At 49.5% G+C, this 14,183-nt stretch overlaps 1 protein-coding gene across 1 annotated transcript in view; it reads right to left on the bottom strand.

The window, feature by feature from the left end:
* SNTA1 (syntrophin alpha 1) overlaps positions 1-13,980 on the bottom strand; it is a 28,716-nt gene extending 14,736 nt beyond the window's left edge. The window contains exons 1-2 of the mRNA XM_025876739.2: positions 13,540-13,980; positions 9,934-10,119 (exon numbers count right to left, since the gene is read on the bottom strand). Of these exons, the coding sequence (XP_025732524.1) occupies positions 9,934-10,119; positions 13,540-13,849 (496 nt within the window). The 5' untranslated portion in view covers positions 13,850-13,980. The remainder of the gene's footprint in view (positions 1-9,933; positions 10,120-13,539) is intronic.
* Positions 13,981-14,183: the final 203 nt, after the last annotated feature.

Raw genomic sequence — 14,183 nt, 5'->3', positions numbered from 1 at the left:
TTTTATTTTATTTTATTTTATTTTATTTTATTTTATTTTATTTTATTTTATTTAGAGAGAATGAGAGAGAGAGATCACATGCAAAAGGGGAGGGGGGAAGGGGCAGAAGGGGAGAGGAGAGAGATAATCTCAAGCCGACTCCAAGCTGAGCGCAGAGCCCAACACGGGGCTTGATCCCATGACCCTGAGATCATGACCTGAGCTGAAATCGAGAGTCAGTTGCTCAACCGACTGAGCCACCCAGGCGCCCCAACTTCTTCATCTTTATGATGGGAGTAATATATATTCATTTCTCAGGGTACTGACACTCAATACCTATAAAACACTTTGCCCTGCCCAGCACAGACTAAATCTTCAGTAAACTGCAGTATGGTTATTACTTCTGCTGCTGTTCTCAGTCTGACTGTTTAAGGGGAGAGGCACAGGAACCAGTGACGGGAAAAGATTTCAATCCAGGCCCTGTCACCTGCTATCTGGCTCTGGTGAGTCCCAAGGTCTCTCTGAGCCTCATTTCCCTTGCCTATAGGACGGGCACTGATGCACCAGCTCTCTGAGTAAGGTATTGTGAAGATTCAAGTCCAGGCTGCCCACCCGCCCACCAAGGATGGTATGGAGAGGACGCAGGATTCTAACAGGCTCTGGAAGCAGTGACCTTTTCTGCTGGTCTAGCAAGGCTGGGTTATAAATAGTTCCCAGCCCCTGGCAGGCCCTGCATCAGGCCTGACCAACAGAGCCTGCATTGCCACACTCTGGGGCGTAACAATCTCACCTTATCATACCCTTGTGCAGTATAGGGGACACCATCTCTCAAGCTCCTAAAGGCAAGTGAACCCTTTGACCTAACAACAGCCTTTGCAGGAACCCCACTTCAAATAAATGCTCACAGGTACACAGAGGGCTCACAGCACCACTGTCTAGGGTGCAAAAGGCTAAGAAGCACTTGAATGTCCATGAGTAGGGGCTGCTAAATACAAGATATGAGCTCCCTGATTGGCAGACCACTCAGTCTTGTTCATGGCTATATTCATGGTGCCAACATCAAGTCCTGGCACAGAGCAGGGGCTCAGTAAATACTTGTTAAATGAATATATGAATCCCATAATGGGATACTATATAACCATTAAAAAGAATGAGACAGAGCTACATGTACTGAGTTGGAAATATGTCCTCAACTTGTGAAATGATAAAAACAAATATGAAAACTTTCTGAAAGTGTGAAAACATCAACTGTGGTTATCTCTACAAGAAGATAATTGCTTGGGGTGCCTGGGTAGCTCAGTTGATTGACTGACTGCCTGACTTCGACTCAGGTCATGATCTCGGGATCCTGGGATGAAGCCCCATATTGGGCTCCCTGCTTAGCGGGGAGCCTGCTTCTCCCTTTCCCTCTGCCCTTCCCCCCACCCCACTCGTGCACTCTCTCTCTCACTCAAATAAATAAATTTTTTTAAAAAAAAGAAGAAGGTGGGGCATCAGGGTAGCTCAGTTGTTAGGCGTCTGCCTTTGGCTTGGGTCATGGTCCCAGGGTCCTGGGATCAAGCCCCACATCAGGCTCCCTGCTCGGCGGGAGGCCTGCTTCTCCCTCTCCCACTCCCCCTGCTTATGTTCCCTCTCTCGCTGTGTCTCTCCCTGTCAAATAAATAAATAAAATCTTTAAAAATGGGAGCCTGGGTGGCTCAGTTGGTTAAGCAACTGCCTTCGGCCCAGGTCATGAGCCTGGAGTCCCGGGATTGAGTCCCACATCGGGCTCCCTGCTCAGCAGGGAGTCTGCTTCTCCCTCTGACCCTCTTCCCTCTCGTGCTCTCTATCTCTCATTCTCTCTCTCTCAAATAAATAAATAAATAAAATCTTTAAAAAAAATAAAAAATCTTTAAAAATAATAATAATAATAATAATTTTAAAAATAAAAAAAAGAAGGTAATTGCTTTACATTCTCCTGGGGTTTTTTATAAGTGTATATTACTTTTTACATTATTTTTTTTAAATCTACTTTACTTTTAAAAATATACCACCTCATGGGTGTTACATGCAACTGATGAATCACTAATTCTACCTCTGAAACTAATAATATACTATGTGTTAACTAAATTGAATTTAAATTAATATATATATATATATCTATATATATATACCAGCGCATTCCAAACCATGTAAGACAGGATCCGGAGATGGAGTTCTTGTCACCTCAACAAGCAAAGGGCTCCAGGACCTTACTAGTGGGAGAAATTTGCACTTACTGAGAGCCTACCATAGACCAAGCACCAAGCTTGACCCTCACAAACACATCTTCACCTAATTGCAACAATTCAATGAGAAGGATCCTTCTGTAACAGTTGAATACACTGAATTAAACTGTCTCCCAGGGGTGACATGACTTGAAGTGCATCAGAAACATTTACGAGTTTTTGCATCTGGCAGATCTGAACTCAAATCCCATCTCTGCCGTGGTGTGATCTTGGGAAACAGCCTCGCCTCTCCGAGTTTCAGTGTGCTCATCTGCACAATGGTGCATCTCATTCATAGAGGCGGTTTTGAGGATTCAGTGAGAAAACATATGGAAAGCACCTAGCACAGTGCCTAGCACATTGTAGGTGCTCAATAAACAGCAAACACTACCATCATGATCATTATCTCATTATTTCCTCCACCACCATCAGCAGCCAGGCTCACACAGCGACCTGAGCCCAGAACCTGTCTCCAGAGCCCCCACAGGCATTTTAATCAAGATCCAGGGAACAGGCCAGGCCCAGATTAAGTCAAGTTTTAGCTACAGGCAGTCACGTGGCCTAAAGCCATGTGTGCATGTGTATGGAGTGGGTGTGTGTGTATGTGTGTGTGGCCAAATAAATGTTTCCCTGAGAACAATGATTAGAACAATAGGTCTTTGTGGTCATGGAGGACTGGATGGGGGCTCCATTCAGAGGCCCTTCAGGTACATCAGGGGCACAGCATCACTTGGCTAAGCCAAGCAGGGTGACTTTGTATTTGCTGCATCCATGACTTACATCCCTCTTTTGACCGTAGTGATACATTAAGCCAGATTTTGGGCAGGACACCTGGCAGTGCCCATCTCCCAGGGGAGGAGCCTACAGGAGTCCCAAGGACTCACCATGGATACTCTCAGGGTTGAGCCTTGAGCCCCATCTTATTTTTTTTTTAAGATTTTATTTATTTATTTGAGAGAAAAAGAATGAGAGATAGAGAGCACATGAGAGGGAAGAGGGTCAGAGGGAGAAGCCGACTCCCCGCCAAGCAGGGAGCCCGATGTGGGACTCGATCCCGGGACTCCAGGATCATGACCTGAGCCGAAGGCAGTCGCTTAACCAACTGAGCCACCCAGGCGCCCTTGAGCCCCATCTTAAACAAGGAAAGTTAATCGCAATTGACAAGGTTCAGATAAAGTAGAAAGGGTCAGAGATGGACCCCAGGGACAAATCCCTACTGACCAAGAGCTAATGTGTGCTGCTGGGCTCAGTGCCAGGTGTAGGGCTCTGAGACAAACCGAACATGAGTCCTGCCCTGAAAGACCTTCGAGTTCACGGGAGGAAACAACAGGGAGGGCCTGCTGCTGACATAAAGATGAGAGAGGCTGACGTTCACTCAATGCTTCCAGGCGAAAAACATGGTGCTAGGCACTTCAAATGCACTGTCTCATCCTCAAAAAGAGCAAATAAACTAAATAATCGAGTACCTACTATGAGCACCAGTCTTGGCGCGTTTTAGGCTTTTGTTTTTTAAAGATTTTATTTATTTATTTGAGAGAGAGAGAGAGAAAGAGAGAGCACTAGAGTGGGGTGGGGGAGGGTCAGAGGGAGAAGCAGACTCCCCACTGAGCAGGGAGCCCGATGTGGGACTCGATCCCGGGACTCCAGGATCATGACCTGAGCCGAAGGCAGTCGCTTAACCGACTGAGCCACCCAGGCGCCCCCATGTTTTAGTTTTGTTTTTGTTTTTTGTTTTTTTTTAAAGATTTTTTATCTATTTATTTGACAGAGACACAGCGAGAGAGGGAACACAAGCAGGGGAGTGGGAGAGGGAGAAGCAGGCTTCCCGCGGAGCAGGGAGCCCGATGTGGGGCTCGATCCCAGGACCCTGGGATCACGACCGGAGCCGAAGGCAGACACTTAACGACTGAGCCACCCAGGCGCCCCCCCGTGTTTTAGATTTTAATCTTGCAGATAACCATGCAAGGTAGGTATTATCCACAGCTGAAGCAATAGAGGCCCAGGCAACCAGACAGACCTCAGTTTGAATTCTGTCAATATATTAGTCATATGACCTGAAGGACTCATTCTCAACAAACCTCGGTAACCTTGTCTGTAAAATGGGGATTGCGGCAACTGCTATCACTTTACGCCGCCTTTTTTTTTTCTTTAAGATTTATTTATTTATTTTAGAGATAGAGGGAGAGACAAAGAGGGAGAGAGAGCAAGGGGAGGGGCAGAGGGAGAGGAAAAGAGAGAATGCACAAGCCGACTGAGCCCAGTGCAGTGCCTGACGCAGGGCTCGATCCCAGGACCCAGAGATCATGACCTGAGCCAAAACCAAGAGTCGGCCATTCAACCGACTAAGCCACCCAGGCGCCCCACACTATACTGCCTTTTATCATGAATATTTGTGCACATGCTACTCTATGCCGGTTATCTTTTTAAAAGTTTGATCTTATGTGGGATATACCTTCCCTATTTTGTACAAAGTATTGAAACTGACTTTAATTTTTACTATCCTTTAGTATTATTATTTTTTAAAGATTTTATTTTTAAGTAATTTCTACACCCAACGTGGGGCTCAAATTCACAACCCCAAGATCAAGAGTCACATGCATGGGGCTCCTGGTGGCTCAGTCAGTTAAGCATCAGACTCTTGGTTTGGGCTCAGGTCATGATCTCAGAGTTGTGTGAGATTGAGCCCCACCTCAGGCTCCGCACTCAGCGTGGAGCCTGCTTAAGACTCTCTCTCCCTGGGGCGCCTGGGTGGCTCAGTTGTTAAGCATCTGCCTTCGGCTCAGGTCATGATCCAAGGGTCCTGGGATCAAGCCCCGCGTCAGGCTCCCTGCTCAGGAGGAAGGCTGCTTCTCCCTCTCCCACTCCCCCCTGCTCGTGTGTCCTCTCTCGCTGTTGTCTCTGTCAAATAAATAAAATCTTAAAAAAAAAACAACTCTCTCTCCCTCTCCTTCTGCCCCTCCCCCTCTCGCACCCCTCCCCTTTCTCTCTCTCTCTCAAATAAATAAATCTTTTTTTTTTTTAAAGAGTGATGGGGCGCCTGGGGGGGCTCAGTCAGTTACGTGTCTGCCTTCGGCTCAGGTCATGATCCCAAGGTCCTGGGATAGAGCCTGCATCGGGTTCTCTGCTTAGTGGGTAGCCTGCCTCTCCCTTTCCCTCCGCCTCTCTCCCGGGCTTGTACTCACTCGCGTTCTCTCTCTCTCTAATAAATAAAATCTTAAAAAAAAAAAAAAAAAAAAAAAGAGGGGCATGCTCTACCAACTGAGCCAGCCAGGTGCCCCTGTCCCTTTAGTATTATTTTTTAATGCATCACAGGCTCTCTGTTGTCCCTGTCTCGCCAGCCACAATGGGAGTGGAGGGGGTTGAGGGGGTGGATAGCATTTGGCCGTCTCGTCTCTCCCTTTTCCCACAGGCCCGGTCTCCCAGGGCCCCGGTTAGCCCTGGCTCCAGGTCTGTGCACACAATGGGCCTCTCTAAGCAGCAGACAGAGGCGTGTTGGCTGCCAGCTTGGGCCCAGACTCTGATCACAAACACATCCCTGTGGCTGAGAACAAGCTGAAAACATTTGTGCAAACCCCTGACCTAGGAGAAGAAAGGGCCTAGAAGGCAGGCTGGGGTTACCGAGGCCCAGCTGAACCCCTGACTTAGGCCAGGGATGTAGGGCTGGCACCCAGAGTTAGCTAGTGACATCTGTCCTTCTAAGATGCTCTCAGGGGACTCTGTACCCACTGAGCCCCAGGCCTCAGGAAAGATGCCCAGCTACCCTGCCAGGTTCACATCCAAAGGACAGGCCATCTTTCCATGGCCCCTTGGAGGTGGCCTCAGGAGTGGAATGGGGGTCGGGAAGTTTTGAACAATGTGGCTAGTAATGGGCTCCAAGGTGGAACCTAGGCCCAGAGAGGGTCTCAGGAGCCCTGAGTCCAGACTGGTGAGGCTGCCAGACCCTTACCTTCTCCACAAGCTCTCCCATATCTCAAGGACCAACCACATCCCAGCATCCTAGCTCCCTCAAATCCTCCAGGCTTCTCAGGTCACTTCTGCAATTCAAAGACTCTTGACCCCAATGCCTGCCCCCCGCCCCCCGTCCCTTTGCTGCCTTGGGTGGAATTATCCTTTCACAAGCCTGCTGGGCTAGGAGAGCAGCTCAGAAGAGACTTCAATTAAGAAAATGCTGGAAAAAACTAACAAGAAGGCCACAACCTCCAGACTCTTCCTCCTATCCAAGCCTGCTTAGGTCAAACCACCACCATCTCCTTCCTATTCATGGTCCCAGCTTCCTCGCTGCCATTCTGCATCTATTTCTGCCTCTCTCCAAACCAGGCTGATGCTGCTAAAACCCAGATGTGCCCATGTGCTGCTCCTGCTGAACCCTCTTTAATGGCTCTCTGTTTCCCTCCAGAGGAAGTCCAAATGCCTTTAGCCTGGCATTCAAGGCCCTGAAGGCTCTCAGTCGGGACAGACCCCTTTTTCTCCACTCCCTCACACCCTCGGCTCAGACAAAGCTAATTAGTCCCCAGGCAGTTCTCCAGCTAAGTCAAGTCATTTCACCCCCCTTGAGGTCTTGCTCACACAGCTCTCCAGACTGGAATGCCCTTCCCCCACCCCATACCCACATCTGCTTATTGTTCATAAAGTGCCAGCACCCCCACCTCCAGGAAGTCTTTCCTGACTATACAGAGAGATGTAACCACCGCCTCCTCTGATCCCTGGGCAGACCCCATCTCAGCACCTACGACATTCGTAATCTGGTAGTTTTGCTCAGCTGTCCCCCCACTAGACTGAGATTCCCCTCAAAACCACTGAATAGAGCAGTATAAAGGGAGGAAGAAAAAGAAAGCAGAGAGCACTCTCATCCAAAAGGGAGGATAACATGGGAAGATTATAAACAACCTTATGCCAATAAATCTGACAACTTAGATGAAATGGACAAATTCTTTAAAAGACATAAACCAGGGCGCCTGGGTGGCTCAGTTGGTTAAGCGACTGCCTTCGGCTCAGGTCATGATCCTGGAGTCCCGGGATCGAGTCCCACATCGGGCTCCCTGCTCAGCGGGGAGTCTGCTTCTCCCTCTGACCCTCTTCCATCTCGTGCTCTCTCTCTCTCATTCTCTCTCTCTCAAATAAATAAATAAAATCTTTAAAAAAATAAAAATAAAAAAATAAAAGACATAAACCAGCAAAGTTCATTCAAGAAAAAATAAATCATCAAAACCACCCTATTGAGAACACTAGAACTGCAGGTAAAAACCTTTCTATAAAAATGGCTTCCTTGGAGAATGCTACCAAACATTTCAGGAGGAAATAATACCAATTCTAAATAAATGTGATGGGAGGAGGGTAGTTACTAATGTTTGTTGAGTGCCTACAATATGCCACATCCTATTTTGGGCAAGAGACAGGCCAGGTTCCAGCCAGAGACCTGGGGCAAGGTTTGCCAAGGAAAGATCTTACCCTGGGAAAAGTCTCAGAAAATGTAACACCTAGAGACCCTCAATCCTGGAACAATACATATGTTACTTCTCTTTCCTACTGTATCCATGATAGACCTTGCTAATCACTTCCAGCTCCTTTCTGCTGAGCCCAGACAAGACTTCCCAATCCTTCCAAATATGAGCCTCCCGGTAGCCACCCTTTCTGCTGAGCCCAGACAAGACTTCCCAATCCTTCCAAATACGAGCCTCCCAGTAGCCACCAGGGAAGATGACACTCAAAATGAAAGCTATTGTCATCTCTGTTCTAGTCTAATCCCAACCCATAGGGACACTGAGGGCCAGAGAAGGCAAGGGTCTTACCCAAGGCCAGAGATTCATCACAGAGCAGACAGATTTTAGAAACTGATTTTTAAACAGTTTGTATGAACGAGACAGTGTTTACGTTTTGTCCCCTCCACCAGATGTGGAGCTCCTTCAGGAGAGGGCCTGGGCCTGATTTAGCTTCTGACCCAATGCTCTGCACACCAGGTACATAGTAGGTGTCTATAAATGCTTCTTGGCTTAGTAAGGAAGGAATAGAGTACCAGAATGATACAGAAGGCTTGAGTATTAGCTCCTGAAGCCAAGAGATGCCTTAAGCTTCCAACACTCAAAGAGGCTATCTTCTCAGAATGACCCATGCTGAGAATCCAGATAGACATTCTCAACCTAAATATGAGAGGGTGAGGAGGACCTCGGTGTGGATTAGAAACGTGTCTACAGTAGAAATCTCACCACCTCCAGATTAAACTTTCAAACAGCAGAAACTAAAAGATCTTCTCAAGTCAACCACAACATGACATTTTGATGAGTTTCAACTGCATTACTGGCTATAATATCAAAGTAATGAGGCATAGGGTAGGGAGAGTCCCTTATATCTGTATCATTCATGAGTGATCTTGTTATTTAACTTTGCTGTTAAAATATGACTGTTACACTGAAGCTTCAAGGACCAATACCACAGAGTTGACTTTTTTAAAAGTATATATTTTTTAAAAAATGCACCAGTGGTACTTAAATACATACACCGAAAATGTAAAAATAAAACAAAACTGAGAGAGAACCGAGGTCAGGGCCACAAGCATGCCAAAGATCACCCAGAGCCTGTTTGTTTCTGCGGCCTCTTGGAGACCTTTTTGGGGGAATAAAGGCAATCTATCAGGATCCAGGCCTGGGGCTCAGCTCAGCAGCTTTGCTAGCCATGGCATTCTCCATCAGCCCCCGCCATCTCCCTGTGCCTGTTCTGGGCCAAGAGCCAAACACACATTCCTCAGGCCCCCACAGCTTCCGGAATTGAGGGGAGTTTGAAGAAAGGGCTGAGCAAAGCAGAAGCCTCCTGAGAGAGATGGCAAAAGGCAGATATGGGACAGCCACAGCATGCAGCTTATAGCAACCGATGGGGAAACCAAGGCCCAGAGAAGACAAAGGTCTCATCTAAGACCACGCAATGCCAGGATAGTGGAGGGGAACCACCAAGGTCCCCCTCCAAAATTCCTCTCTGATCCTTGCTGGAAGGATCTGATGTTCTGCAACATAAAGGCCAAGTCTTCTCCCCAAGGAGGATGGGTCTTAGGGTTTCAGGGTCTCTGGAGCTGGGAGCTCTCCAGTTTCCTCAAGAGAGAATATTAGCTGCCCCTTCCCCAGTCCCTCGCTACCCCTCTCTTTCCCTGATTCACTCACTGGGTGGCAGATCCTGCCATGTACCTTTTGTCCTGATCACACAACCCAGCAAGACAAAGTGACATCCCTGTTTTGTTTTGTTTTTTAAAGATTTTATTTATTTTTTTGACAGAGAGAGACACAGCGAGAAAGGGAACACAAGCAGGGGGAGTGGGAGAGGGAGAAGCAGGCTTCCCACCAAGCAGAGAGTCCGATGTGGGGCTCGAATACCCAGGACACTGGGATCATGACCTGAGCCGAAGGCAGACGCTTAACGACTGAGCCACCCAGGCGCCCCAACATCCCTGTTTTACAGATGAGGAAACTAAAGCTCAGGGAAATGAAATGACTTGTCCAAGTCTACAGAGCTCATGAATGGGAGAGAGGAAATGGAAACTAGGTCTGTCTGGCTCTGCACTGGCTCTCCCACCACCACCCCATACTATGTCAAGGCAGGTCCCCACATTCTGTTTCTGTTTTCAACCCTGCCCACCCCCCAACCCCCACTGCTGGGCTGGGGCCACTTGAGGCCTGGGGGAAGCAGGAAAGAATTGAACACCCTTGGGGTCCCCAGTGCTTACCCTCCAGCACCACCTCTTTGCCTGTCTTCTTCAGGACCTGCACCGCCTCATCATGGGTAGCAGAGGAGAGGTCCTCCCCATTCACAGACAAGATGGCATCCCCCACGAAGAGGGCCTCGGTCTGGTCAGCTGCCAGGCCCTTGAAGATCTTGGAAATGAGAATAGGCATCTTGTTCTCCCGGCCCCCTGCACAGGCACAGAAAGAGGAAGAAACTGAGGCAGACGCTCCAATGCTTGAGAGTTGCATGAAGGCAAAATTATTTCTTTCTTTTTTTTTTAAAGATTTTATTTATTTATTTGAGAGAGAATGAGAGAGAGAGAGAGCATGAGAGGGGAGAGGGTCAGAAGGAGAAGCAGACTCCCTGCCAAGCAGGGAGCCCGATGCGGGACTCCAGGATCATGACCTGAGCCGAAGGCAGTCGCTTAACCAACTGAGCCACCCAGGCGCCCAAGGCAAAATTGTTTCTGAAGGCCTATCTCAGTGCTCAGCCCAGTGCCAGCAAAGCAGGGATGAGAGAGTAAACAGGATCTCAGAAATGAGTCTTAGAAGTCCGCAGCACTAATAAATCATGTTCTAAATTCATAAAGGAGTTTGGTCACTGGATCCTTGGCTAAATGCTTTGGGTGTTTGCCCATGTTTGAGTAACTTACAAGTGCTTCAATAGCTTTTTCTTAAATATTTTGTATTTTAAGGAATTTTCCCACAATGGGGGAACCCACTGATACCCCTTAATCTGGAATAAAGATAGAGGTCAGTTATTGCTATAGTTCCCCCAAGGATCTCTTCAGCAATTGGAGAGTTTTACAATCTGGGACCCAGCTGAAAACCAAGGCCTTAAAGTCTAGATTTCAAAGGCCTATCCAAATTACATCTCTGATACCAAAAAAAAGCTAATACATCTTACTGAATCGCTTTATTGCTAAGCTCTTGAATATCCTTTTAAAATATGAAATAGTCATTAATAGTTTACATTAGTTTCACATACCAACTGCCAAGCACCGAGCTAAATGCTTTCAATGTTGTCTCACTGCATCTTCACAACATCCCAATCACACATGCATGCTCAGTTTCCTCTCAGGAAAAATGAAGTGCGGAGAGAAGCCCCTGGCCCAAGGTCATCCAGCAGTATCTGAACCTAGGTCTCCTGGCTCCAGAACCAACACTTTTAACCCTATAGTTGACTGTAAGTCAGGCCCTCAGATATCACATTACCAGTCTATCCCAGAATACTGAAGATGAGGAACTAGTGGCCCATAAAGAGGTCATTATTTCAAGGTCACACAACAAATTGGTGGCAAAGGTCAGACCGCAACGCCTCTCCTGGCCCCCACACAGGCCCAACAGTTTGCTCACTGCACTGCACAGGATTTGAAGCCTAGAAAGGAATGGGTTTCTTTTTTTTTTTTTTTTTTTAAGATTTTACTTATTTATTTGACAGAGCAAGAGAGGGAGAGACAGAGAGTACAAGCAGGGGGAGGGGCAGAGGGAGAAGGAGAAGCAGGCTCCCCTCTGAACAGGGAGCCCGATGGGACCCTGAGATCATGACCTGAGCCGAAGGCAGATGCTTAACCCACTGAGCCACCCAGGTGCCCCAAGGAATAGGTTTCTATTTATATCTGCTCTCCTCCACCAGAAACTTAGGACTTCAGTTCAGTTTGAAGCTATTATCATTCCAGGCTGCCTCAGGCTGGGCTGGACCCTCAGAGGGAGGTCACCATGGCAACAAGAGCCCAGGCTCTATCCATGAAGAACTGAATGGAGCTGGTCCTTCCCCTGACCCCTCCTAAAAGTACCTTCACTCCCAACTCTAAGTATGAAGCTAAGGAGTAACTTTATGTGACCTTGACAATTCCGAGCTCCTCTCCAAGTCTCAGCTTGTCCATCTGTAAAATGGAACTCTATATTAACTCTAAGTTCCTTTCTGCTTTAACACATTGAGTGTACAGTTTCTAGATTGATCTGTTGCCCTCTCCCATTCTGGAGTTTAGGAGCAAGACTGGTGTCCACTCTCTGTCTTTCCCATTTTTCCTTTTTAGATTCCTTTGGTCGGCTGCCTGGGAATGTGCCCTTCCTTGGGGAAGAACCAAATCCCCTGGGCACTCTCTTAAGGCCTGATAATTGAGGTTCAAATCCCAGCACTGTCCTTTACTGTCTGAGCCTGGGAAAATTGTTTTACTTTTCTGAGTCTCGGTTTCCCCACCTGCAAAATGGAGATTGTGCTCCCCACTTTTTACCACTTGTTGCCTGGATGAAATGCATCATAAGCCTAGAGTACCGGGCACAGCATTCAAGCACACAGTGGTAGCTGAGTCACCACCATCCCCACGCTCTCCCCCAGGCCAAAGGGTCTGGAGACACCAATGAATAGACCCAGCACCAGGCAGAGAGAACAGTGCATATCCAAGGTGATAGAAGAACTGACATCCTTTCCCAAGGCAGATAGCGCCCTGAGAAGCAGATGGGTAGGAATGGTGAACCCAGCTGCTGGGAGTATACTGGGATTTTAAGCACTATGGTTAGTTGCTTCGGGAGTCTCTCCTGGCCTCCATTTTTCTTCTCATCTAACGGCGGTAATTAACCAGGCACCTACCGGGCGCCTGGGTGGCTCAGATGGTTGGGCGTCTGCCTTCGGCTCAGGTCATGATCCCAGGGTCCTGGGATCAAGTCCCACATTGGGCTCCCTGCTCCTTGGGAGCCTGCTTCTCCCTCTGCTTCTCTCTCTCTCTCTCTCTCTCTCTCTCTCTCCCCCCGTCTCTCATGAATAAATAAATAAAATCTTTAAAAAAAAAAATTTAACCAGGCACCTACTGTGTGCTTGCAGGGTGAGTACTTCAGAGTCCTGTTCTCACAGAAACGTTACCACTCTCTCATTAGCCTCATTATATAGTGAGGAAACTGAAGTTCAGAGACGGGAAGTGACTTGTCTAAGTTCACACAGACCCAGGACTCAAACACAATCTGGCTGCATCCTAAAGAAAGCTCTCAGTAATTGGAGAATTTCTCAGAGAGGAGTACCAGCTCTATGTCCACTCCTCTCAATTCTGCCTATGGTGATGATGGCCAGATGAGGAAACTCAAGCCCAGGACTCTCCGTCTAGGCACACAGGGTCCTGGGTCCTCAGATCTCTAGGTCCTTCCTGGACCCCTGTCTGTGAGCCCAGCTTGTGCCTCTACCCAAGTCTCCAAACCTGTACTCCCAACTCCAGGCCTTACCCCTCCCCTCCACCTTGGTTGTGTCTCAGGGACTTCCCTCCTCCTGGCTTCCCAGACCTCAGTCCCCTTTCTCCACCCTTTGCTCTCCTAAAGCCCCCCTTGTCCTTGATGTCCATGCAACGCCGACATCTCTATGCCTCCACACAGAACTCCCCACCCACCTGTCCTTGGTGAGCCCCAACCCGCTCCACCTGTGCCTTCGGACTGAGGCCTCCGACTCCCGAAACCCCTCCGACCTTGGTGCTCCCGGTGTCCTCGTTCCCTCTACCCCCTCAGACACCTTCCTTGCCCCCAGACAGAAGTCTTCCAACTCCACGTCCTCCGTAGGCTGCCAGCCTCCGCGACCCCTGCGCCCTCGGCGGCCCCATAGACACCGCGCCCCCCGTGCCCACCTTTGATGCTGATGCCCAGCCCGCCGGCGTCGGCCTTGCGCACCGTCACGCGGCGCCGCTGGAGCAGCAGAGCCTCGGGCAGCTGCGGGGGCGCCGCGCCAGGCTCGGCGGCGCCGTTGAGCTGCGCGGGCTCCGGCTCCCGCGGGGCTCCGGGCTCCGGGCCGAGCTCGCCGTCGGCGGGGCTCACGGTCAGAGCGTCCTCCGCCAGACTGAGCAGCACCCGCTGCCACCGCTCGCCGCCAGCCCCCGAGCCAGCCCCGGCGCGCAGTTCCAGCAGCCCGGTGCGCGGGGAGCGCCTGCCTGACGCCATCTTCGCCTCCGAGCCCCCGGGCCGCCGCGCTCGCCCTGCCCCGCAGTGCCGGGCCCGCTCCGACCGAGCGCCCAGGGCAGAGGGCAGCGGGGGCCCGACTGGGCCAGCGGCTCGCTACCCTACCCCCGGCCTCTAGGGGGTTGGGAGGGGTGGAGCCTCGGGGCGGGGCTGTCCAGGAGGTGTGGCTACGGCGAGGGGCGGGGCCGCAGGCAAACAGGTTAGGACGCGGCGGCGCCCAGGTCCTGAAGGATGCAGTGCGGAACTACTTGGGGGTTGCGGGCGTAGCGGGTAGGGGGTAGGGGGTAGTGGTCAAGAGTAAGGAGAGAAGCGGGTA

This window comes from Callorhinus ursinus, unplaced genomic scaffold (genome assembly GCF_003265705.2).
Source record: "Callorhinus ursinus isolate GAN/ISIS: 27379988/994484 unplaced genomic scaffold, GSC_fseal_2.0 scaffold38, whole genome shotgun sequence".
Taxonomy (NCBI): domain Eukaryota; kingdom Metazoa; phylum Chordata; class Mammalia; order Carnivora; family Otariidae; genus Callorhinus; species Callorhinus ursinus.
This window is presented reverse-complemented; position numbering and strand designations above follow the sequence as displayed.